Source organism: Triturus cristatus, chromosome 4_2 (assembly GCF_964204655.1).
Source record: "Triturus cristatus chromosome 4_2, aTriCri1.1, whole genome shotgun sequence".
Lineage (NCBI taxonomy): Eukaryota > Metazoa > Chordata > Amphibia > Caudata > Salamandridae > Triturus > Triturus cristatus.
The window spans coordinates 81033010-81058661 of NC_140586.1; the positions used below are offsets into that span (position 1 = coordinate 81033010).

At 43.9% G+C, this 25652-nt stretch overlaps 1 protein-coding gene across 1 annotated transcript in view; it reads left to right on the forward strand.

Moving 5' to 3' along the window:
- Positions 1-25652, forward strand: part of FARSA (phenylalanyl-tRNA synthetase subunit alpha) — a 57933-nt gene that overhangs the window by 8226 nt on the left and 24055 nt on the right. The window contains exons 2-8 of the mRNA XM_085600629.1: positions 10230-10367; positions 18044-18142; positions 19560-19678; positions 22653-22745; positions 24005-24133; positions 24583-24698; positions 24846-24930. Coding sequence (XP_085456755.1) covers positions 10230-10367; positions 18044-18142; positions 19560-19678; positions 22653-22745; positions 24005-24133; positions 24583-24698; positions 24846-24930 — 779 coding nt within the window. The remainder of the gene's footprint in view (positions 1-10229; positions 10368-18043; positions 18143-19559; positions 19679-22652; positions 22746-24004; positions 24134-24582; positions 24699-24845; positions 24931-25652) is intronic.

Consider the following 25652-nt stretch of genomic DNA (forward strand, 5'->3'; position numbering starts at 1 on the left):
CACTTTTCCGCATCACGCCATTGAAAACTACGAAGGTTTCCGACATCACTTGACCCCTATGCACCCTGCTCCTCTGGGATAGGAAAGACGGGTATATCGGTACTCTCAAGGGTGTTGGCCTTAGAACCTTCTATGTTTAACTGGGTTTGTTTAAAGCCCTCTCCGAAGTGTCCTTAATCTTTAAAATTCCAACCGCAACTTTCCCATAGAGTTGTACGGAGCGCACGCCTGTGTTCACACACTGCACCCGTCCTTCGTGGGTCCCCTGTGTCACTACCTTGGGTGGTTCCTTGGGGTCCCAGCGATACTATGTGCTCTAGGTACTGTGTCTAGTCAAGTCGTGGTTGTTATACCACTTTATTAGTATATGGTTTGGTCTCCCCCTGAAACCCACTGTGTATTGTGCTATTTACTGTCGTTCGAGTGATTTAATATTGTGTGCTTTGTTCTCTAATCTTATAAAGAGGTTAGTAGAGAGTGTTTAGTAATAAATACATATATTTTATGCATTCCTTGTGTGGTTCTCCTTTCATTTGGTCATTCAGGAGATTATAATCTAGTAAACCAAGCTGCTTTACATTCTTTGGAGACTTAGCCTGAAAGCTGCTCTCCATAGCTACCACTAGGATAGCTTTCAATAAAGGTAGTCTTTAACCTAATCATCAATAAGGGTTGTTTGGACTGGTACAAGGTGCCCACTTTACTTGGTGGTCAGCATATACCAGGCCAACCTCTCACATTGGTGTGCAGCGGTTGGTATTCAAGCTTGCTATTGTTTTACCAGATAATCTCATTGAGTGACTAATTGAAAACCTCTAAAGGTATTAGGTACATATAAATCAAGACTAGAATAAGTAAGTTCTACTGAACTTAGAGGTGGGTAAGTCAAAGGTCTAGCACACCCGTTCTCCAACTCAAGAGAGTTTAGTAGCTCCCACTAGGTTAGTTAGGTGCCTATGATAGAGATCAGGGTGTGTATAATATTCCCTCTACCACAGATAGAGTAATCTCACAGTTACACGCACATACATTCGTCATACGCTAGGGCCCATTTCACTAAACATACGCTCAGATACTCTACCAGCAATAAACCTGTGGAAGGAAACTCCTAGTCACCCTGCATCAATATCAGGTCGATAAGATCTGGTTATTGAGACTGTCCATAAACATAATCTATACAACCTATACGGCAATAATCAAAATATAATACACAATAATTGACAAGAAATAATATCCAACACCATGTTCAAATTATATTGCTTTATCTAAAATTAGTCAAATGAAAATCAAGCAGAATAAATCATTTTTCTCATAGTTACCTATTCTAGCTAAATGTCAGAACGGGTCAGGACAAGTCTCTCGGTAAAGTCTCTCAAGACGAAGTCCCTTCAGCATCAATCCTCAGCAGCGCAGATTCGGTACGCGGCAAAGGCAAATGGCAAGTGGGAAGACCCTCTCTAGGCTAACAATTCTTATACTGAATCGAACAAAAGAAAGATACATAGAAAAGTTGTAATGTCCGCTGGACCGCTGAGCAGAGCGAGAAGGAATGGATGTAACATTGCTACATTCGAAAATCTCCGCTCAGGAAAAATCACAAAATAAAGGCTACGGAACAGGAACCAAGAATCACAAATGTAACTTGTTAGTTCTACTTCTCCTCGGCAATGAGACCAATGCTCAGAGTCTTTCTCTAAAGCTCCTTTGTTTTCCCAAGGCTGCCAAGGACGTTCCATTTCACTCGAAGATTACCCCGGCTGCTGATGTCCTCACGGAAAATTTCACAAGGCAAGCAAGGACTGTGGTCAGCTGACTTCAGGACCATATTCAGCAGGGCTCTCTTCCATCACAGTTTTCCATTTTCAAATCGAGGCCAGGCTTACAAAATCGGCCATCTTTAACTAGGCCACCATAGGCCACAATAGACCATCTTAATTAAAAGAAACAAAAACAACGTTACCACAGCATAGTGATTAAACAGTGTTAACCCCACTAATACCCTTATGTGTATGCATCTATCCAGCACTTGCAACATAGAAAAAGCATTAATTCGGAAAGCGTTTTGTGCTCAAAAATAAACAGCACATAGCAACGTTTAAACATGAAAACACGCACGTTATTGTTAAACAGCACATTTATGCGCACCCACGTGTAACACTCTCTTATTAGGACAAACGGATTGATTAATATAAACACACTTGCACAAGACAAATAATTAATTATTAGTAATTAGAAAATTAATATGACAAATAGACATGCCAGAGCTTCAAAAACCAGCGAATTTTCAAACAGAAAACTCTGCTCCAGCACCTACACCACACAACTCTAGTATGTCTTCTAGGCCATAAGCCAGTGGGCCTCTGCCAACTAAGTATGACCATCTCTCATTCCAAGAATTCAGAACTATGTGTACATCTAGGAAACAGGGAGACACCCAGACACTCAACGCCTCATAGAGGCTTTGCTTTTAGATGACCTCAGAAAGACCCCAGGGTCTGATGAGGCAGGTAAGTTGGGTGGGGCAGAGAGGAGGAAAGGCCAGGAAGTGAAAACTTCTATGACATAGACTCCAATGCTGACCAGGAGGATTCAAGATGATTCTAACCTGGACAATCCAATTCTTCCTGAAGGTGAGGGAGAAGGCCTCAGTGGCCCTCTCTTTACCCCAACTGGAAGAGTTAACAGTTTACCTAGAAGATCAAGATCTTCTTTGCAGGAATCTAATCATTCTGGTATTTCTGTAGGGACCTCTGCTTCTCATACAAGGGAGTCCTCTCATGATAAGAAGTGCCAACTGCTTGAGTTTGAGAGAGCTAAGCTCAGGATCAAGAGAGAGAGAGAGAGAGAGAACAATTGGCCTTAGATAGGGAATCCCTGGACCTTCAGAGAGCTTCAAAAAGGTTGGGGCTAGAGCCCCATGGTGGCAGCAACAGTGTCCCTAGAGGTAGAGAACATACTCATGACCATAGGAACCTGAATAAGATTGTCCCTCCCTACCAGAGTGGGGATGACATCCACAAATGGATAACTGCACTGGAGAGGGCCTGTAAAGTACAGAGGGTCCCTCAGGAGCAGTGGGCAGCAATCTTGCGGCTCTCCTTTGCAGACACAGGTAGAGACAAGCTCCTCACTGTTAGAGAAGAGTATGCTGATAATTACAAAGTCTTGAAGAGTGCTCTGATTGATGGGTTTGGCTTAACCACTGAACAATACAGGAATAAGTTCAGAGATACCCAAAAGGCACAGACTCAAGACGAGGTTGACTTTGTAAATTGTGCTACTAAGGCTCTGGAAGGCTGGTTACTTGGCAGTAAAGTGTGTGTTAAAGGATTGTACAATTTAATTATGAGAGAGCAGATCCTTAATTGTCAAAACCAGCTGTTGCATCAGTACCTGGTGGACTCTGATCTGACCTCTCCCCAAGAATTGTGCCAGAAGGCAGACAAATGGGTCAGAACCAGGGTGAGGCAGAAGGTTCAGAACCAAGTTGGTGACTCCAAGAAGCGAGATTCTAAAAACTCTGATAAGGGTGGGGAGAAGGGTAAAGACCAGAAGTCTTCTCAAGGGCCCCAAAAATCTTCTTCTGGTGAGTCACAATCCAACAAGGGAAAAGGCAAGAAAAAGCCATGGTGCCAAATCTGTAAACAGAAGACCCATTGGACAAGTGATTGTAACAAGTCCAAGGACTCAGCTCCAAGTGGTGGTACTCAGAATAAGGGTGTAGTGGGGTTAACCCTGGGATCTGAGGTAGACTCTGGCCTAGTCAGAGTTCCCACTCAGGCTGTAATGATCTGTGATGGAGGCATGGCTATTGCCTCCTTATTTGTCAGTCCCAGTAATCTGGGCAAATACAGACAGCAGTCTTTGATCAATGGAAAAGAGGCCTTTGCATTCAGGGACACAGGAGCAAGCGTGACAATGGTGATAAAAGATTTTGTGGCTCCTGAGCAAATCATACTTGGTGAGATGTTCCAAGTGACCAATGCTAGCACTGTCCGAACAGAACATTCCTTGACAGTTGTTAATTTCACCTGGGGAGGGGTAACTGGCCCTAAGAAGGTTGTGGTAAGTGCAGACCTCCCTGTTGAATGCTTGTTGGGCAATGATTTAGAAACTTAAGCTTGGACTGAAGTGGAACTCGGGGCTCATGCAGAAATGTTGGGTATCCCTGCAGATGTGTTTGCTATGACTAGGTCACAAGCAAAAATGTCTTCCACTTAACAGGCCCTGGATCCCGGAAAAATGGACCAGGCGCCTTCCAAGAGGAGGAGCAGTAGGGGTAAAGCAGTGTCTTTCCCCCTGACTCAGTACAGAACAGTCTCTTGAGGGAGATGATCTTAGTCCTGAAGTAGGAACTGTCTCAGAGGAGCTTGAACCTGATCAGGTTGAGTTCTTGGGGACAGGGCACCCTTCCAGGGCAGATCTGAGCCAGGAGCAGCTGAGCTGCCCCTCTCTTGAACCCCTCAGACAGCAAGCTGCTGCTGAGCAGCTGGGAGTGCCAGTGGGTCCCATAGGATCTCCTGGGATGATGGACTCCTTTACTCAGATAGTAGAGACCCCAAGCCTGGTGCCACCAGGAGGTTGGTTATACCTCTGAAGTTTAGGGGCTTCCTATTGACACTGGCACATGACATCCCATTAGCAGGTCACCTAGGCCAAAACAAGACTTGGGACAGAATTGTCCCTCACTTTCATTGGCCTCACATGTCTGAAGACACCAAGGAGTTTTGTCGCTCCTGTGTCACCTGTCAAGCCAGTTGTAAGGCAGGTGGTACTACAGAGGCCCCCCCTGATACCACTACCTGTGGTGGGGGTTCCCTTTGAGAGGGTTGGGATTGACATAGTTGGTCCCATAGAACCTCAAACTTTATCTGGGCACAGATTATACTGGTGGTGGACCATGCCACTAGGTATCCAGAGGCAATTCCCCTTAGTACTACCACAGCACCTGTGGGTTTTCCTAAGGAGGTGGTATCAGACAGAGGTGCAAACCTCATGTCTAGTTACTTGACTGCTATGTGGAAGGAGTGTGGAGTAAATTACAAATGTACCACCCCTTATCACCCACAATGCAATGGGTTAGTTGAATTGTTCAACAAAACCCTCAAGGGCATGATTAAAGGTCTCCCTGAAAAGCTTAGGCGCAGATGGGACATACTTTTGGCCTGCCTTCTCTTTGCCTACAGAGACGTTCCTCAGAAGGGGGTTGGTTACAGCCCTTTTGAACTTCTGTATGGACATCCAGTTAGGGGTCCATTGTGTCTAGTGAAGGAGGGATGGGGGTTACCTCTCAAACCCCCTAAACAGGATATTGTGGACTATGTACTTGGTCTCCACTCCAGGATGGCTGAGTACATGAAGAAGGCACCCAAAAACTTTGAGGCTAGTCGGGAATTGCGAAAGGCCTGGCATGACCAAAAGGCTGTGTTGCCTGTTTATCAGCCAGGACAGAAAGTATGGGTGTTGGAGCCTGTGGCCCCGGCAGCCCTCCAAGACAAGTGGAGTGGCCCTCATACCATTATTGAGCAAAAGGGAGAGGTCGCCTACCTGGTGGACTTTAGAACTCCCAGGAGCCCCCATAGGGTGCTCCATGTGAACAGGCTCAAGCCATATGCTGACAGGGCAGACATGGGATTGCTCATGGCTACTGATCAGGGACAGGAGGAAGAGAGTGATCCACTCCCTGACCTGCTCTCACAGAACCCTGATAATGGTTCAGTTGATAGTGTAGCCTTGGCAGACAGCCTCACTGTCCAGCAGCAAACTGATTGCAGAAAAGTTCTTATTCAGTTTAGACATATGTTTTCACTGACTCCAAGTCAGACTACCTGGTGCACTCATGAAGTGGACACTGGGGACAGTCTGCCTGTTAAAGATGAGATTTACAGGCAACCTGACCATGTCAGGGACTGCATTAGGACTGAAGTTCAGATGATGTTGGATTTGGGAGTGATTGAACCCTCAGATAGCCCTTGGGCTAGTCCAGTAGTCTTGGTACCCAAACCTCACACCCAGAATGGTAAGAGAGAGATGAGGTTTTGTGTTGGCTACAGGGGTCTCAATGCAGTCACTAGGACGGGTGCCCATCCAATCCCAAGGGCAGATGAGCTTATAGATACTTTGGCCTCAGCCAAGTTTCTGAGCACATTTGACCTGACAGCTGGCTACTGGGAAATCAGACTAGATGAGGATGCAAAGCCAAAAACAGCTTTCTCAACCCCTAGCACTACTAATTTGTGGTGATGCCCTTTGGTTTGAAGAATGCACCTGCCACTTTTCAAAGGTTGGTGAATAAAGTCCTTACAGTCATGGGCGCCTATAGTGCAGCTTATCTTGATGATATTGCTGTCTTTTGCTCCACCTGGGAGGATCACCTGGTCCACCTGAGATATGTTTGGGAGGCCCTGCAGAAAGCAGGCCTCACTATCGAGGCCACCAAGTGTCAGATAGGACAGAGTCAAATTGTATACCTGGGCCACCTTGTAGGTGGAGGTCAGGTTCAACCATTGCAGAGCAAAATCCAGATCATCATGGACTGGGTTGCTCCAACCACCCAGACTTGGGTCAGAGCTTTCTTGGGCCTGACTGGGTACTATAGGAGGTTTATCAAAGGTCAGGGTCCATAGTGACCCCTTTGAATGACTTAACTTACAAGAGAATGCCAAAGAAAGTAGCTGTCAAAAAGCATTGGATGACCTGAAGCAGGCCATGTGCACTGCTCCCCTTCTGGAAAGTCCTGACTATTCCAAACAATTCATTGTCCAAACAGATGGATCTGAGTTGGGGCTGTGTTATCACAATTGAATGATGAGGGTCAGGATCAGCCAGTAGCTTTTATTAGCAGAAGGCTGACCCCCAGAGAGAAACGTTGGCCAGCTATTGAGAGGGAGGCCTTTGCTGTGGTTTGGGCTCTGAAGAAGCTGAGGCCATACTTGTTTGGCACTCACTTCATTGTTCAGACAGACCATAAGCCCCTCTTATGGCTAAAACAGATGAAGGGTGAAAACCCCAAACTTTTGAGGTGGTCCATTTCCCTACAGGGGATGGACTATACAGTGGTACATAGACCTGGGAGTGACTATGCAAATGCAGATGGACTCTCCAGATATTTCCACTTACAACATGAAGTCTCAACTGGTCAAAGTTAGTTTAATGTCCTTACGTTTGGGGGAGGTTGTGTTGGAGAGTAGGATCTGCTTCTTATAGTTACCCCCACTTTTTACTGATGTTTCACTGTTTTCGACTTAGATTGACTGGGATCCTGCTATCCAGGACCCCAGTCTAGCTGCTTTCTCTAAATTGATTGCATGTACTTTCGGTGCACTCCAGATTGGATTCTGGGGTACCCTTATCAGTTCCTAGTATATGGTATACTATGTACCCAGGGCATAGGCACCCCAGAGGCCTCTCGGGCTCCAGCAATATGCCACCCCCTGGGAGACCATTCCGAATGACACCACAGGTCTGCTACAGCAGCCTATGTAAGGTGGTGCATGCACCCCTTATTTAGATATAGGTTCACTATATCCTATATCACTGCACATATAAACCTATCAATCAGTAACCCCTATAGCAGGCCTGATCAATCCTGAAGGTAGGGTTCTGGGTTTTATGTGAGAGGGTGCTCCCGCATGAGCAGAGCCCCTCTGCAGCCTTCGGAACCTATATTCCCGGGTTGTTTGCGATGCAGCCAACCATATATACTTAAGTGCATTATAACATCGCTGTAAAGGCTAACTTTAAAACGGCCACATGGAAACATGTCGTGTTTGGTGTCAAACACCTTGGAATCATACCTCCCCGCCAATAACTGGCGGGAGAGGTATGATTCCACCGTCCTAGAGGGAGAAATAGGACAACAGCGGTACACCCGGTACCAGCTTTCTCGACCCTGGCATCACAAAATGAATGCTGCCAGCCATAGACACAAGTCTGCCCTCCTGCTGGTGAGCCAAGCTCGAGCAGGGGAAGGCTTGACAATAGGCATCCTGTCACAGGGAGGTGTCACCACCTCCCAGACATGCTTTAGTGTATTGGGCATGGGTGGGTGCACTCTGAGAGTGCTTTGATGTCTGCACTGGGGGCATGTTTGGTGTCCCTGTGCATAGTCCAGCTCAAACTGGTTGCAGGAGCCATTTGCTCCTGCTCTGGCGCGAAACTGGACAAAGGACATGGGTGTAGCCACCCCTCTGTCCTGACCCTCCCATTGGTGGGTCCCCAGAGTTTGTCCCACCCCTTCCTTGGGTATAAAGTAGGAACCCCTGACAACAGGACTTTAGATTTTACCTGGACTAAACTCTGCTACAGAAACCAAGTACTTCCACAATCTGCACGACGCTGGATGACTGAGTAATCTCCCTTGGAGTAAAGGAGTTACTCCCCTGCAAGGCAGGCACTTGAAACGCATCTCACCGGTGTGCATCTCCCGAGCCCCATGAGGACTCCGAAGATTTCTGCAACACAGGAGGTGGGTTCCCGAGGTCTCTGAGGTTGATCTGTGCTCTCAGCAATTCTGAGGTCCGTATCCCTCGTGGGGACCGTGCAACCCGAACCCCTGTGCACCTCGTACATTTGCAGCAGCATATACTTTTGGCAATTCCTGAGGCTGTGCTTTGGCCAACTTGTAGTCCTGACCCCGAGCAGTAATTCTACTGGAGATTTCCGGCCTACACTCCACAAGTGTTCTGTGGGCTGGTATTTAGTGATTCAGCTCGAGGTCTCTTCGCGATCCCTGGTCCGTTGACCTGTGGGTCCCTGTGAAGGAAACTTTGACTTTCCGTGGGCTTTCCTGGTTGCTCCAGATGTGCCCTGACTCTCCGTAGCTTGGGGAGTCCCCAGGACTTTGCTGGTCCTCACCGAAGCATCTTTCCTCTGCCCGCGTGGGTTGCAGTTGACAAGGCTTGTTGGTGTTCAATCTGGACACTGACCCCCCAGCACTCGACATTCTTCGTGGGACAGCTCACCTCCAGACTTTGGTCGTCATCGGCGTCTCCTGGTCCCCGTGGCTGCAGAGTCAAGCTTCACCTATTCTCCCCTGAAACAACCGACATCGGTGGGCATTTGTCTATCGTGCCCCTGGTCACTGTGAAGTGACCCAGACTCTGTCCCCTCTGCTTTCAGGTTATTCTCCGCTCCGATCCAGGCTTGGATCACACCGGACACTTCATCTGCACGGCAGCAGCACTTTTCCGCATCACGCTATTGAAAACTACGAAGGTTTTCGACATCACTTGACCCCTATGCACCCTGCTCCTCTGGGATAGGTAACACGGATATCTCGGTACTCTCAAGGGTTTTGGCCTTAGAACCTTCTATGTTTAACTGGGTTTGCTTAAAGTCCTCTCCGAAGTGTCCTTAATCTTGAAAAATTCCAACCACGACTTTCCCATAGAGTTGTACGGCGCTCGCGCCTGTGTTCACACACTGCACCCGTCCTCTGTGGGTCCCCTTTGTTACTACCTTGGGTGGTTCCTTGGGGTCCCAGCGATTCTGCGTGCTCTAGGCACTGTGTCTAGTCAACTTGTGGGTGTTATACCACTTTCTAATTATATGGTTTGGTCTCCCCCTGGAGCCCACTGTGTATTGTGCTATTTACTGTCGGTCTAGTGATTTAATATTGTGTGCTTTGTTCTCTAATCTCATAAAGAGGTTAGTAGAGAGTGTTTAGTAATAAATACCAATATTTTATATATTCCTTGTGTGGTTCTTCTTTCATTTGGTCATTCAGGAGGTTATAATCTGGTACACCAAGCTGCTTTACATTCCTTCGAGACTTAGCCTGAAGGCTGCTCTCCATAGCTACCACTAGGATAGCTTTCAATACAGGTTGTCTTTAACCTAATCATCAATAAGGGTTGTTTGCACTGGTACAAAGTGCCCACTTTAATTGGTGGTCAGCATATACCAGGCCAACTTCTCACATCCATCTTACAAAGGTGTTTAGGGTTTTAACTTCAACACCAAATGCAGGAAAATTGAAATTGTCTGGAATCTGAAACAAATGCCGGAGAGACTAATAGATAATGTATTTCACATTTTTACTTTGGAAACAATTGTCATGCTGTATTCCTTTACATGAGAGGGAGAGGTCTGGGTGAGAAGAAGTATTCTGAGGAAAATAGGAAGCAGAGGTTTCTGAATAGTACCAGGGAGTGGAGGTAACTGAAGAGAACATGGGAATTGTGATGCTCCGCAGTCCTTCTCTGTGTTGACCTATTTCTCTGCTACAGATCATCAATGCTGAGCAGCGCTCCTCCAAGCACTGGGAGCTGACGACTGAAGGGAAGGAAATTGCTGATGAAGGAAGTCATGAAGCCCGTGTATTTCAGAGTATCCCTGCTGAGGGCATGGCTCAGAGTGAGCTGATGGTAAGGAATGGAGACGTTACATCCATGAGCTTCTTTCTTCATCAAGTGGTAGCCTCCCTCTCCTCACTCTTCTCCCTGTCCTGAATACATTTCACCCTTCCTTTCTCTTAGGAGCCCACCCCCTCACTATTTAACATGCAACTCCTAGAAGCCTTCCATTTTCTAGAAACCTTTTCACTGCCATCCCATTTCATTTTAGCGTGGATTTTGACTGTGTAGCTATCAAATAGACCTATTGTCTCTCATGTATCTCATACTTCCATTTCTCCTACCCATGTTGCTCCTTCCTCCCACACCTTTGTTTTTCTGCTGTCTCCCACTCGTTTTCCCCCACCCTTCTCATCAGTGCTCCCTGGGCGTGCCTAGAATCCAAAGGCTATTTGTTTTGACGGTTTCTTTACCTTCACTATCTCCTCTTTTTGTTTCTATGTCACATAAAGTTTAGAAGGCACGGGCTTCTTTCATATTGCACTTACTTTATTTTCATTGCAAGAAATTAAAGCGGACAGTAATGAAGGCTCCCTTGCCATCTGACCTTTTTTGATTTAGAAACAAAGATAGGCCATTATTGAAGTCAATAGAGCCTTCAATATAGACAGCCATTGGTTTCTTAAATTTGCCTGGCTTTAATATCCTTACCCTGAATGGTTTAGCACATTTGTCTTAGACCAATAGGCTTTGAGGGTACTAGTTAAATATTATCATACACATAATTGTTTATCGCCCTGACTCTTCTTACCCTGGAAAACTTGTATAATAAGATCTTGAGCGATTCCAATAATTAGGCTACTCTGAGGCACAAGATGAGGAAGGTCCACTTATTGATTTCCCTCTCTGAGTTGCAACAAAACACAAACACTTTCTTTTTCATTCAGCTAACAAGGGCTTATGAGTACTCTGTATTAAACCTAGGCCGCAGACATTTTGATATTCTAAATTGTAGTTTGCATTTCCAGAGTTCGATATCAATCAATCAATCAATCAATCAATTTCAGCTTTATTTCGACTTTTTGTCATAAAAGCAACAAACATAAATTAAAACATGATACACAATCCAAAATTTCCAGGCAATATTAGTGGGGGTCAGTCACATTCAATTCTATCACAGCTTGTGCTAAAAACATATAAATTAGTTAAAAAGCCAGATAATATATAAAAGGTTATTATAATACATTTTACAAAGGGGGGAGGAGTAAAATTCATAATATCAAACCAAGCAAGAACGTTAACTAACTAGCCTTTAAGTATTATAGCTTGCATCCTTTCTTATTCCTTATGAGATATACATTGAATAAGAATCTACTTAGACCAAAGACTATTAATTGTGAAGTATTTGCTTTGAATGTACGTTCTGCCTCTTTGAAGAACCTAAACCCCAAATTTATACACAGGGGTTTGATCCATCGAACTCTTGGCTTTTTGTAAGCTGGGCAGAAAAACAGTACGTGTGCATCATTTTCTTTTGCTTTTTGTGCACAAAAAGTGCACAATCCACTTTCATCTTCATTGCCCTTCCAACTACTAGTGTTTGCAGCAATCTGTAAAACTCCATATCTGTATTGTAGATACAGTGTTTTAGCTAATGGTGGTCTTATCTCATCCATGAATTGTTCGAATATAGGAGTATCCTTAACAGATAAGAATTTCTGTGACAGTGTACCCAGTGTAGTACTAGTGGATACTTCGTTCTTTACGTATACCCAAAATGCAAATTTCAAAAGATTTTTTGAGGTTGGTAACATATTCTGAGGGTTTTCCCAAAAATGAGAAAACCCAAGCTTTTTGAGCCACTGGGAGATATGTTTTAACCAGGGGATACTTTTATATTCGTCGATCCTGATTATTTCTAGCAGTCCATTCTTGTAGTCGCTCAACTCAGGGGTTGTCCATAATCTAATCCAATAGAGTAATGGCCTTAGTGTGGCTTGATGATCAGTTCTTTTAAAATTGATATCCAGAAGAACTGGAATTATCGGTGTTCTTACTGGTATTTTAAGTAACCTGCGTATGAAGGTGTTCTCTTCCTTCCTGAAGGTGTTGTTGCAGGAATAACCCCAGACCTCAGCGCCATAAAGTGCCGCTGATTGGGCCTTTGCTTTGAATAATTCAAGTGCCGGCGTAATTGATTTAGATTGGCTACTGCCGTGCACCTTTAGGATGGGCATTGAATTTTGTTTTAAAATTAAATTACTTTTTTCCAATTGCCCTTTCCAGTTGGGTATACTATCCAGCATAATACCCAGGTAATTAAAACTCTCGACATATTCCAGCTTCTGGTTATTTAAGGCCAAGTTCTTTCCTAAGGATTTCTGAGGGTTTATGGACATGTACTTTGTTTTGGATGAATTGATTTCTAATCCCTTTTCCAGACAGTAATTGTTAAAAGTGTTTACTAGGTTTTGTAAGCCTTGCGGGGTTTGCGAGATGAGAATTGTGTCATCGGCAAAAAGCAGTGCGGTGACTACCTCATCTACTAATTTCGGGGAGTCATGTTTACAATCTTTTAGATAATTAGGTATATTGTTAACATATAAAGAGAAGAGTGTGGGCGCCAGCACACACCCTTGACGGACGCCCCGGTCCACAGGGATCTCTTTTGAGATTTCTCCTCCCTTACCCCATCTAACTCTAGCATAGTTTCCTGTGTGGAGTCTAATTATTTCCCTGAGTAGCTCACTGGGGACTGCAATATCATTGAGAGTGGACCAAAGTAATTTACGGGGTACAAGGTCGAAAGCAGCCCTTAGATCAATGAATGCTACGTACAGGCTTCCCTTTCTTATATTAATATATTTCCAGCAAATACACATAAATCTAAATACTTGGTCTACTGTGCTGGTTTTTAGCCTGAATCCTGCTTGGTATTTAGTTAAAATCTGTTCCCCTTTTATCCACTATAAAAGTCTATTTAAAATATGTCTGGCGAAAGTTTTTTGTAAAAGATCAATTAAACTTATCGGGCGGTAATTTGCTGGGTCGTAGCGATCCCCTTTCTTAAAAATTGTAACAATTTCAGCCCCTTTCCATGTATCAGGAATAGGTGTCCCAGCCACTATAGAGTTACATAAAAAATTAATGTAGGGTCCCCAAATTCCTGCATCATGCTTTAGCAAGTCACCGGGGATTTTATCGGGACCTGGTGCTTTGCCCGTTTTAATAGCCTGTAGTGCCTCAACAGTTTCTTCAAGGCTAAAGTGTAGACGGGTATTATTATCAAATAATCTACTTATCTCGATGTCATCCGTAGCCATCTCCTCATTTGTGTTGCAATATAATTTAGAGAAGTGATTGCACCAGGTTTCTTCATCGAGATATATGTCCCTAGATGATCTGCCTTTTTTATTCCCTTTGGAGATTAGGTTCCAAAAAGTGGCCTGTTCTTTCTGATGGGCTGCAATTAAAAGGTCATCCCAGAGAGCATCATCCCAGGCTTTTTTTGCTTGGGACAATGTCTTTTTGTATGCTAGTCTACTATCTTTGATTCCCTGTGCGTCCTTTACTTTTACAGCCTGAATCAGGTCAATTTTAGCATTGCGACAATCTTTATTGTACCATTGGTTTGTTGTCGCTAAACGATTATCTTTCTGACTCAGGTCCTTTTTGTAGCTTTTACTTAAATGAGGAATCAGTGCATCTACAAGTTTATAATGTAAGTTAAGGACATCCTGGGTACCTAGGGCAAGCATATGGCTTCCCTCCAATATATCAGCAAATGAGTTATATATATTTATCATCGTTTCCTCTTTGGCCAAAATATGGGGCCACTTAATGGCACGTCTATTATTGGAGACCTGGTATTCTCCTACAGGGACATTTAACGTGTCTGTCATGTTTATTTTTTGTGCGAAAGGTTCTGAATGTAACCATAAATGGAGGGGGAAGTGGTCACTCTCTGTTCTATGGTCTATTTTGAAATCTATTATTAGATACCATAGATTCATAGAAACCATTAAAAAGTCTATATGAGATCTGTAATTTCCCCTACCAAAAGTTGGGGCCGCTGGTCTATCAGACTGAAAACGGCCATTGCACGCCCTTAATTCATGGTTTACCGTAATTTGTAAAATCTGCACAGCTGCCCTTGAATTGTTTACCATATTATTGGACTCTAATGAAAGGACATTATTAGCTGTATCCTGTTCTTCAAATAAGCTATCCAAGCCCAATATCGGCTCATATTGACAGTTAAGATCTCCACCAACGATTACCTGCTTACTTGGACTTAAAGTATTTAAAAAGGAGTCAAGGAGGACTATCACCTGTGAATCTTTACTATGGGGATGCGGTCTATTATAATCGATATCTGATATGGAGTCATTTGAAAGGGGAACAGGACTCTCCTTTGAGCCCGACTTCGAAAAGTCCAATAAATATCTTTAGTATAATATAGTTGAAAATTAGTCCGCACAGCCCTACCGAAATGCATAGAATGCTTTACAGATCTCTATAAAGAATGTCTCAACATATATTTGAGTGCTAATTTGATTGATAATTTAATATATGCACTATAAAAAACAAATGCAAAAAAACCAATTGATGGACGGAATGTTGAACTATGTCAAATAATGACCCCAGTCAGAGATCTGGGCCTAAATCCATAATTTATTTTGCTCACCATGCCAAGCCAGTTTGGACCCAGATATTGTGCGCCAAAACCGATGGATTTAATCTAGATCTGTGACTTGGGGTGCATGTTTGACAATGTTCAGCATTCCATCCAACATTTTTTTTGTGTTGATATAGTCGCCCTGAGTGGGAAGGGTATTTCCAGACATGGGTCCCGTGCTCACTGCTTCTGGATTCAAGCTAACCTTCCTGATCAGGGGTGATGGCCCGAAACTGGTCTCAGGATGCATGTTTCTGTTCCAGGGAGGACCTGGCTTGGCAGTTAAGGCTGCACTAGTCCCAGGGGTAGCAGGTTCAAGACTGATTTGCATATGGCTATGTCCAAACTGGGGTGACGTAGTGAGCAAAAGAACAATGGATTTAACCCAGATCTGTGACTGGGGGTGAATGTTTGACAAGGTTCAGCATTCCGTCCATAATTGTTTTGTGTTGCTTCTATAAAAACAAAAGCAGTGTGTAGCTAGTGGCTTACCTAGGAAATCTGCCTCATGATTAGGTGTTAGGCATGCCACATTTTCCTTGATTTTCCTCCATCTATCTGGAGTTTTGCAGGGAGTTATGCTGGGTCTCTTGGGTTAGGTTTGCACAGACGGGAAATGCAACAAAGTAGCACTAAGGAGGTTAGTATTTTTGTGAAAAATTATACACTCAATTGTAGGGCCAAATGATGTAGCGCAGACGGTTACCCTAAATAGAAATCTCGGAAGACTGCAATAGCAGAGAAAATGGGCTTCAGTCAAGATGAGAACTTTTGGCGAAGAGAAAGCTAGTTGTAAACAGCCGAGGTTTCAGTTGATTGAGTAACAGTGAAAACCAACGGTTTTGAGTGGTAGAGGCCCAGAGTTTTATTATTGGGCCACCTCAGAAAAAAAGTAACAGTGATCTAAGAGGGGTTGTCTGCAACAAGGGACCGCCAGCAGATTTTCAGAAGTGAAAGAAATATAGTCTTTGAAAGACTGCACTTGAAGTGTTTCAGGATAATGAATGGTTAGGGATGTAAACGGAGACTTCAAAATAACCCTTCCAGGCCCTAGATATCTAAATTATATTGTGAAAATGAATGTATTATATAGGAATCGTACACCTCTTCTTGATAATTGCTGCTAAAAGTGTATGTAAGCTCTGTTTTTTAAGGCGTTTCTTAAAGGATGACGCTATAAACTCATTTGATTGAATGCTCATCTTGCCGTAGCAGTTGCCTCTTGTTTATGGTTTTCATTGTGAAGTAGTGAAGCCCAGTTGTACATGCGTGCAGTGCCGCTCTTCCCTCCCTGTTACTTTATTTGGATTAACTGCCAAATGACGGTGCTTGAAAGCAGTGAAACCTTGCGGCAGGTTCTGCTTGGAGCTTGTCTGTGTTGCTCCTGCTTGGAACCTTCAATTGACATAATTTGCGGATCCATCAATCATCTGCTAGGAAACTTACCTCTGTCACCTTTCATTTCCCACCTTGACTTTTTGATATGCTTTGTGACATCGCTTTCTTTATTCTAAAGGCCCAATGGGTGTCCCTTAGTTCAGTAACTCATATCTTGTTCTTGAATTGACGTTGTAGAAAATGACTTGGTACACGCAACCCTTACTTAGTGTGTAGACTGACTCCCAGTGGACAGCTATGATCTAATCCGACTATCTTCGTTGTACAGTTTTCCAAGACGATCATTAGTGAAAGCTCATTTGTATTCCAAATATATACATTTTAGTTCATTTGCTTCGTATGTTTTTTAAATGCATAATACTTTAGGGACAAGTCTGAATGAACCAAAGGTGACCCAAGCAAAAAAGCCCAAATGCATTTCTGGGGAAGAGCTTTTATATGGGTGCTTTACTTAATTGCATGTCTACAAGTGGCATCTGGAAACTAATAATGAAGAGCAACACCTATTGTTTCGAAAAAAAACGATTTCATAAAAATTTACTTTTTATTAGTGGTGGCAGATTGTACAGTTATGCCCTGATTTCAATATGGAGCTGTTTGTTGTTAACTGAAGACAAAATTACGAGTATTTTGAAAAAATGAGCACATTTCGTTGAACAGACAAATCCCACCCTAACCTTATGATAAAATGTAAAACAATAGTTAGCTAATCAGGATTGTGGCTCCAGCCAAGCAGTTACCAAAGTGGCAATTACTTGTGAGAACCCAAAACTAGTTAAAGTGGGTAGACAAGGCATCAGGCTGCACATCATGTTTCTTATAAGTATCGTCTGGTTGGTCCGCATATAGTTTTATGCTGGCCCTGCAGAAGGATTGCTCATTTGAGAGCACTGTTCGGACTCTGGCACGCACAAACCGATAAAATACAGACCATCTGAACTGAAGGTTCTTCTAGGTTTTAGAGTACTAGGAGAGAACACCTCCCCTACCTTGAATGAGCCTCTGAGCTTCAAAGGAGGTACCTTGCAATAGGAAAACACAGATGAATACTTATTACTCCAGACGCTGATTGAACACTAAACACAAACCAAGTTATCACCAAAAAGGGTACCTGGAGAGTGTAATATAATCAGCACGCACCTACACTTATTTTCTGTGAAGGTGGCGGCGTAGCTGCTAGTCACCGTCTTGATAATGCACTTGATCTGATAAAATAAATGGGACCGTTCAGAAAACCTCTTTTGTTGTGAAGCTTTGGTAAAAACTGAAGATTTGCTGCAGAATACCACCCTTCCAGGCTCACCGGGACTAGACAAATGCTGAAACGAGATGTAGTGAAACTGAAACAGGTTCTTCGAAAAACTCAAAGCCTTTTATACCCCTTGGTGTAGGTTTTGTTGAAAGGACAAAAACCATATTCTTTGTTCTTCTGTACATATTTTATTTATTTATTTTGGTATTTGGTGTAGCACACGACTCGCTCCCGGAGGAGTGTTTCTGCGCAGTTTGGGGGTGGAGGTTGTTTCCTGTTTAACACTTTGCTGGAAAAGTTTGCTAACATAAAATGGTTGGACATTGTGTCATTTGTCTGTGCTACCAACTCTATTACTATTAACCATCTCATTGTTTTTAATTTCTTCCTTTCACCCCCTCCATACACCCTGGAATTTAGAAACTGCCAAGTGGAAAGGTTGGCTTTAGCAAGGCCATGTCTAATAAGTGGATACGATTGGATAAGAACGCAGCAGGCGGACCACGGATCTTCAGGGCGGTGAGTGCGCTCCATGTGCCATCCTCCCAATAGTGTCATCTGTTACTCTACTTCGCAAACCTTTTCGAATACATTATACAATCACACTTAATTCTCCTTTAATTTACTGGGTTTAGTGAATGTAAGTCCACCAGATATTTGAATTATGTAGAAAAAATGAAAAAACTGCAATGTGCTGTAATAAACAAACGCACTCGTCTACAAACCTCTTAAGGCAAAACGGACAGACCAACTGTTAAAAAATGTTGTATGCCGAAGCTGTCAGTGTGGAAGTCGTGTGAGATTGTGTTTGTTTTTAATCTTTGGAAATTTGTTGCTTCCATTTTGCCCTTAAGGCAAAGTTTGTGTCTTCCCGCAGCTGTTTATGAGTTAGCTTGCCACTGTGGGGAAGGCAGATGCAGCAACCCGAGTATGATCGTGATCTAGTTTTGTGCTTGAAACTAGTCTCCAAGTGTCAGCAAAGACCCTTATGTTTCTGATGTGCTGTGTATCACATCTTCGTTTCTAGATCAAAAGTGGTTGACCTACCTCCAGTGGGGTTCGGGACAGCTACTGACAGGTAGATGCCTCCTGGAGACTAGTATGGTTGGTTTCCTGTCCATTCCAAATCACACCAGTGCCTCAGAGAGGCCGGTAGAACCTGGTCTGAGGCATGCTCTTGTCAAGCCTGCTGCTTTCTAACATTATTATTACTTGTCAAAAGTTGTTCACATGTCAGATAGGTTCATTTGTTACGCTGGTATTACTGATACAGTTGCTTGTGAAAGACCAGTAGGGCTGGAGCACTCGCATGTAGGTCTCTAGCTTCTGAGAGCTGGCGGGACTGGGGAAAATTCTGGCACTGGTTGTTTTTAGATTTGACCTCAAGGGCACACCATTTCTGTTTGGGGCCATTAATGCTCGTTACTGCATGGAACCGGTAATACTTCAAACTGTGTATGGCCATATTTACTACTAGGTAACCACTAAGACATATAATGACACATAGACTGCTTCGGACCACTGGATTATGTACTGTCTGTGATAATTGATGCTTATTATTACTCTGAGCATTGTTGTATGCTGTTTTAATTGGTGGTGGTGGGTGCACTGGCACATAACTGCCTGAGAAGAGGGATGGTCAGTACTGTCTGGGGTCATGGACATGTGCTGCGTATTTACTGGCCTCGCTGTTGTTCTGCTCCATCTGAGTGGACGCTTTACAGACTCCAAAATGAGAAACAGATACAAGTCAGTACACGTTATATGTAATCTTGAGTATATGCTTAGCTAACCCTATCTCTAAAGCCCAGGACGGATGAGTCTTGTCGTTTTCTGGGCTTTGGAGAAAGGGTGTGCAAAGTCCAGCCCATTGGCGTTGTAAATAGTTGTTTTCATATTTTCTCTTCTCACTTGCCTCTCTGCTCTCTACCCGTAGGTTGACAGTGTGGAGGATTCAGTAAAGGAGAAGCTGCTCCTTGTACTGGAAGGCAAGGCGGAGAGCCTGGATGAGAAAGAGAAGAATGAGTTGAAGAAACGCAAGCTCCTAAGCGAAGTGTGAGTAACACTTTTGTGCATAAGAACCTTTGCACATCTGACTGAGCATTTCCCCAAAACTTTTTTAATTTATAATTCAGTAGTCTCTTTAAATGCACCACTGTGAACTGATTCACTTTTAGGTTTTTCTTACGATGATGGAGGAGGCTCAAGGAATACTTCCGTGTATCTGTATGGATATTTGCAGTGGTATTTGGTCTGCAGATTGTCTGCTCTTTTCAACTTGCAGCATGCTATGTGGATTTCAGCAAGAGAGGTGCAGTGTTTTGTTTATGTGGTGTGTTTGGGCCTCCTTGAAGATGCACTTGCCCGAGTCAGACAGATTGAAGGTGTTTGGATATTGCCTGGCGCAAACGGTTTTTCATTAAGCCATGGACAGTTCCCCCCCCTCCCCCCCCCCCCCGCTGCAGCATTTTGCATTCATGTTTGTGTATGTTAACACTAACCCTTCCTAACTGATCACTCCTAAATGATCACTGTTCAGACCTTGAGATCTGAGCGCTGTCAATGGCCTAACAGCTGCATGCCCATAAACAACTGAAATCAATGTCCTTTGTGTTTTGTGGCCCACAATCCCTCTGTCCATGTTACCTGGTGCCACCCTTCACAGTGAGGCAGATTTTTGTGTTTAGGTGCATTGTACCAAGAGGGACAGCATAAATGTTGTCTTAGAAGTCCACACTCATCAAACATTCCGCTGTGTAAGCAATAAGAAACCATTTGTGCCTAATAACATCGCTTTGTTCCATCACTCTTCTTTGCTTAGGGAAACACAGCAAACATTAGCTATTCACAGTATGTATCGCAAGGATCCATTGTACAGTAAACATTTAATAACCTGGCATTATAAATTGTAGCAATGTACTATACCAACAGTAGGCAAGATCCGGTACCAACGTTTCTTCTAACCCAACTCCATAACTCTGATTCCCCATTCTTGGGCAGGTTATTAACGCTGCTGGCAAAGTACTTTAGGAAATGTGCTGTGTGAGATTGTGAAGAGCTGGGACTTATGGGTAGTGTGAATAAAGAGTCCACACTGGCGTGATGAGTTGTCAAAAGGCATCACCCACTGCTTCGTGTGGTTGCTGTGAGAAGGTAGCATGAGTGGACTGCGTGAGAAATAACTACTGGTGAGCAGTGTGGTGTAGTTGTGCGTGTAGACAGTGAGCATAGCTGGCTTTGGTGGCCAGTTTGTAGAGTTGGCACAAGAGGAAAATTTGATGACATAATTTCCTTTAGCAGTGTATACAGAACACAAGTGTTGCTGTGATGGGAAGCTTGTTTTGTAGGTAATATGGGAAACTGGTTGTGGTGGGCAATGCAAGGAGCTTAATCAACTGGCCAGCTTAAGAATCTGAAAGGTGTGAAAAAGACAGGTGATGTACCGCTCGCCACTGACATGATTGTAGAGGTATTCCTATTATTAAAACTCTGATGCTTATCACCTAATAAAGTTGATTATTTATCTTTATAATAATTCTCTTAACAGTTGGGCTCATACTTTGGTAGTAGTGCAGTCCCTTATCTCAGAAATTGTACAATAAGCTGTGAAACAAATATCCCTGATTCAAGTTACTTAATTTAAGACGTGTGCGAGGATGCTCCTTACATGTAGACAAAGGTGCCTGGATCTTGCTTACAATTGGCCACTTGTGCTGAGGTCCTGCTTTTGTATTAAAGCAGGTAGTGGTGGGTACCATTTAGGAAACATGCTTGGCTGTTCAGGGGCATGCGCCCCAGTGATGTCAATCTGGACGTTTTATGGGAACATAAAACTAGACGCAAGATGCACTTCAATTTAGAGTTTGCACTGAACAAGAAAACCTAATGCCAGGCCCACTGAAAGAATAGATTGCAGCTAACTTAGTGAATGGTGGGGTAAGAATCTCTACAAAGGGTGAATTAGTGGTCGAGTGGAGAGCTCTTCTGAAATGCACATCTAGCTCTGGGGGCTTTGATGTCTGAACCCTTTGTGCTTTCCAATATTATAAATATTAGTGCCACATACTGAACATGAAACATACTTGCATTGAGGCTCCAAAGTGGGAAACGGTCGGATCTACGCGGGCAGAGCCACGCGTGTTCTAACATCGCAAGCGCTGTCACGCTTGCAATAACCACGCATATGCGTGGTTAAGGCAGTGCGCGGTCTAGCTGCTGCCTTGAAGGGGCGGAAGCAGGAAGGTTTGGGAGAGGAGGCAGGACACGGGGAGGTAAGTGGGACTGGGGCCAGGTTTTGAGGCGGTGTGGATAGTTTTGAAGGGTTGGGGGGTAGTTTTTAGGGCTGGGGTTGTTTTCAGGGCTGGTGGATCGGGGAGGTTTTTAGGGCACGGGGGTAGTTTTAGGTCTTAAGCAGGGATTTGGGGGGCCGTTTTAGGGCTCAGGGTGGTGGGCAGGGATCGGGATACTTTTTAGGGTTGGGGGGTGTCGGGGTAGTTTTTTAGTGCTGGGAGCAGGGAAGTTTTCAGGGCTCGAGGGGGTTGGTTTTCAGGAGGGAGGGGGTAGTTTTAGGTCTCAGGGCAGGGGTTGGGGGTAGCGTTTACCTTAAAAGTCTTAACCACGCATATGTCTTTGCCATACATGCCTTAACAACACATATTTCATGGTAAAGGCAAATACGTGGTTAAGACCGCGTGGCACCAGCATGCGCTGTAACACATTGTTTCTGTCACACAACCCTCTAAAGTGCATCAGCAGGCTACCTGGAAGTGTTAATGAGCTGATGGGTTTTGTTGCCAGTGATTTCATATTGAGGGACCTGATTTGTCACAAAGCACCGTATGCTTTCGCCTTGGTCTAACCCTCCATTTTCGGTTAGCATGTGTCTTTTATCTTCTTTCCAGTTCCAAGGCCACATTATGTTGACACATTTTTATTTACTTTTATGCTGTCTCTGGACTATGTGAATATTTTCCAATTTGTTCTCTTGAATTGACTTTCTGAGTTTTCTCTGCCCGCTTTATCTTACTAGAACCATCAAGACATATTGGATCCAGAAGGGCAGTGCCTTCAGCACCACTGTAGCCAAGCAAGAGACTGACCTCACTCCAGAGATGATAAGCAGGTGAGACTATTCAAGAGCCAATCTCGAACACTTTCAGAATTAAGGGGTGAGGTAACTGACACCAGTCACACAGCATTTAGGATTTCATTTTTTAAAAGAGATTTTGTCGTCCCCCCTACCCTCCCGCCCCCCAATAAATGGTCAGTACAATTGCCAACATTTCTATGAAATGTAGTCTTTTCATTGGCCAGCTCTACTGCTTAAGAAATCAAAATCTTTGTTTGGCTAGCAATATTTTCTATAAACAAAAAAAGTAGCCCTTGCATTTGCGAATCTTGACCTTTTTAAAGAACTGTAATACTATGCTAACCCTGACGTTTTCTGAGAACTCCACCCTTTCAATGACAAGCTTTAAAAAATGTTGAGAACATATAGCCTGTCAGGGGTCATTACTAACTGTTTCTATATATTGGAGCACTTTTATTCATCCATTTTTACCCTGTCTAAGAACTGTAGCCATCTCATTGGCCCATGTAGACCTTTTCTGTAAAGCGGATCACATTTATTATTTGGTCTTTTTTCTCACGCTATGGACTTGGCCAAGGTTTATCACTCTACTGGTGAAGGGAAAGTTGAGCGTGTGCTAGTAAGCACAGTAAAAATATGCAACCAGGGCAATGTATGTAATTAAGAGATTCAAGGGTTCATTTTATGGGACGTATGAACAGGGCATCTGGCAAAACATTGGTCACATCCCAGCTACCCACCTTTCGCATCTCCTGCCTCATTTAGAGGTTGGAGTGAAGGTGAGTTTCCAGACTGGAGAGCCATTGCTAGCTTTACTGGCATGAGGGCTCCAGAGGGGCAACCCTGTTTGGGGTGGCTTCTCTTGCGTCATGTTTGCCCACTTTCTTGGTCCACCAAGGCAGTGAGGAGAAATGCTAAAATGTCCCCCAGGCATTGGGATACAACTCAAGGAGCATTAGGGACATTGACCGTCTGTCTTTAGAAAAGAAATGAAGTGCCCTAAAATTGGCAGGGCTCCTGGGGGGTGCTGGCGCCTTCTCTGCCCCAGCCGTTTGGCCTTAGTTTCTGATTTGTAATGCTTATGACGTTTAGAGGAATGTGGGTCTGTTTAGTAGATGGTGTACAGGTTGGAGGGGTACTCATTATTTTACAGGTTAAGAAGGTATACAGCCAGTGCAAAAGGTGATAGTTGGAAGATCAAGGGGCCAATGGAGATTTTGACCCTCTTATTGGGGAATACTCTGTACAGCACCCTGCTGAACCATACTCTTCTGCATTGTTTTCCTCCGCAGTGGCTCCTGGCGTGATAAGAAGTTCAAGTCGTATAACTTTGATGCCCTGGGAGTCATGCCAGAGTGTGGTCACCTCCACCCCCTGCTGAAAGTCCGCACCCAGTTCCGGCAGATCTTTCTGGAAATGGGGTGAGGGGTTACAATACATTCGAATCTTTATTTGTTCCCATCCATTGCAGTTGCATGGTTTGCACTTTAGTCTGCAGAGCCCAGCTGGGTAGCAAAGTACCCAGTGTTACCCAAGCCCGGTTTAAACGATTGTATTAGAGAAGCAAAATGTTAAGTTATTTTGGTTTTTTTGCTTGGTTTTTATATATTTCCCTTTATCTGGTAGCACAGACTTACTTCTCTCCTTCTAAAGGCATCCTGACTGCCCCACTGTCTGTTTGCTGCTGAACACCCTCTGCCAGTAAAAAATTGTGGCTGGGCACTGGGAGTTAGGGTTCATCAGACCGAAGTCTATCAATTAGTAGAACTCTCCAACTCCACTCATCACGCTTTTGCTCATTAACATTCCCTGTGTATGAAGTTCTCTCTTCTAATACTTGTCTGCCATTGCTTTTGTGTTATTTTTCTAGCTTCACAGAGATGCCTACCAATAACTTCATTGAGAGCTCATTCTGGAATTTTGATGCACTGTTCCAGCCTCAGCAGCATCCGGCCCGAGATCAGCACGATACCTTTTTCATTCTTGGTGAGCATTTCCTTGGTGTTAGCTTGGTTTCTAGATGCACATCATGGGGGTTCCTCTAGGGGAGTTCCACAAACTCCCAGGGAATTATCTTTGGATTACACCAGAGTGGAGTACGTCTGCATTAACCGCAATTTCCTTCACACCCAGATCCAGCCAATGCCACAGACTTCCCCATGGAATATCTGGAGAGGGTGAAGAAGGTTCACTCAGAAGGAGGATATGGCTCTCAAGGGTAAGATATTGCATCACGTGCCGGAGAGTGAGACTTAGCTTGAGAGGCAGTAGCAGGGACCCTTGCACTGCTGACTTAAGCGCACTGTAACGCACTTCACTTTGTGGATTTTGTGTGTGTGGCAGATGGAGAAGATGCTGCATCCAGTCAGTGCTTTGAAACAGTTGGCTCTGTGACTACGCTCTATAAATGGTACTTACTCTCCCTTGCAAAACTGTCCATCAAAAACATTTAGCAAAACTGCAATTCATCATTTTTGTATAGGACAAGGTTGCACATCATGAGCCTTGCTAAAGAATTAAAAATATTACGCAGCTTTGCAAATTCTGCTGAAGACGAGGACATTCTTTTAAAAAAATTTAGATGTTTATTGTATAACAAGAAACAAAATCACTGCGTCTTATTACATCAAGTACGATAGGGTGTGATTACAGAACAGAAAAGAGAAGGTCGACATAGTACATATGAGAAGAGGTCTATGACACGTAAAAATAAATATCCAGTACATCAGGATATCAGTTCAGTTGAGACCTTGGCTTGTAGGGTGTAGGCGGTGTAAGTGAATCGTGGAAGGTAAGAACGAAAGTGCGCCATAATGTCCTTTGGGTGGACCATGGGGTGTATTTCCTCTGCATAGTGTTCTGCCATATATTAGCAGTATGATGTATATTGAAGCCAGTGTTTTACTGTCTGTAGCATTCTCTGCATCCAGACCATAGCCA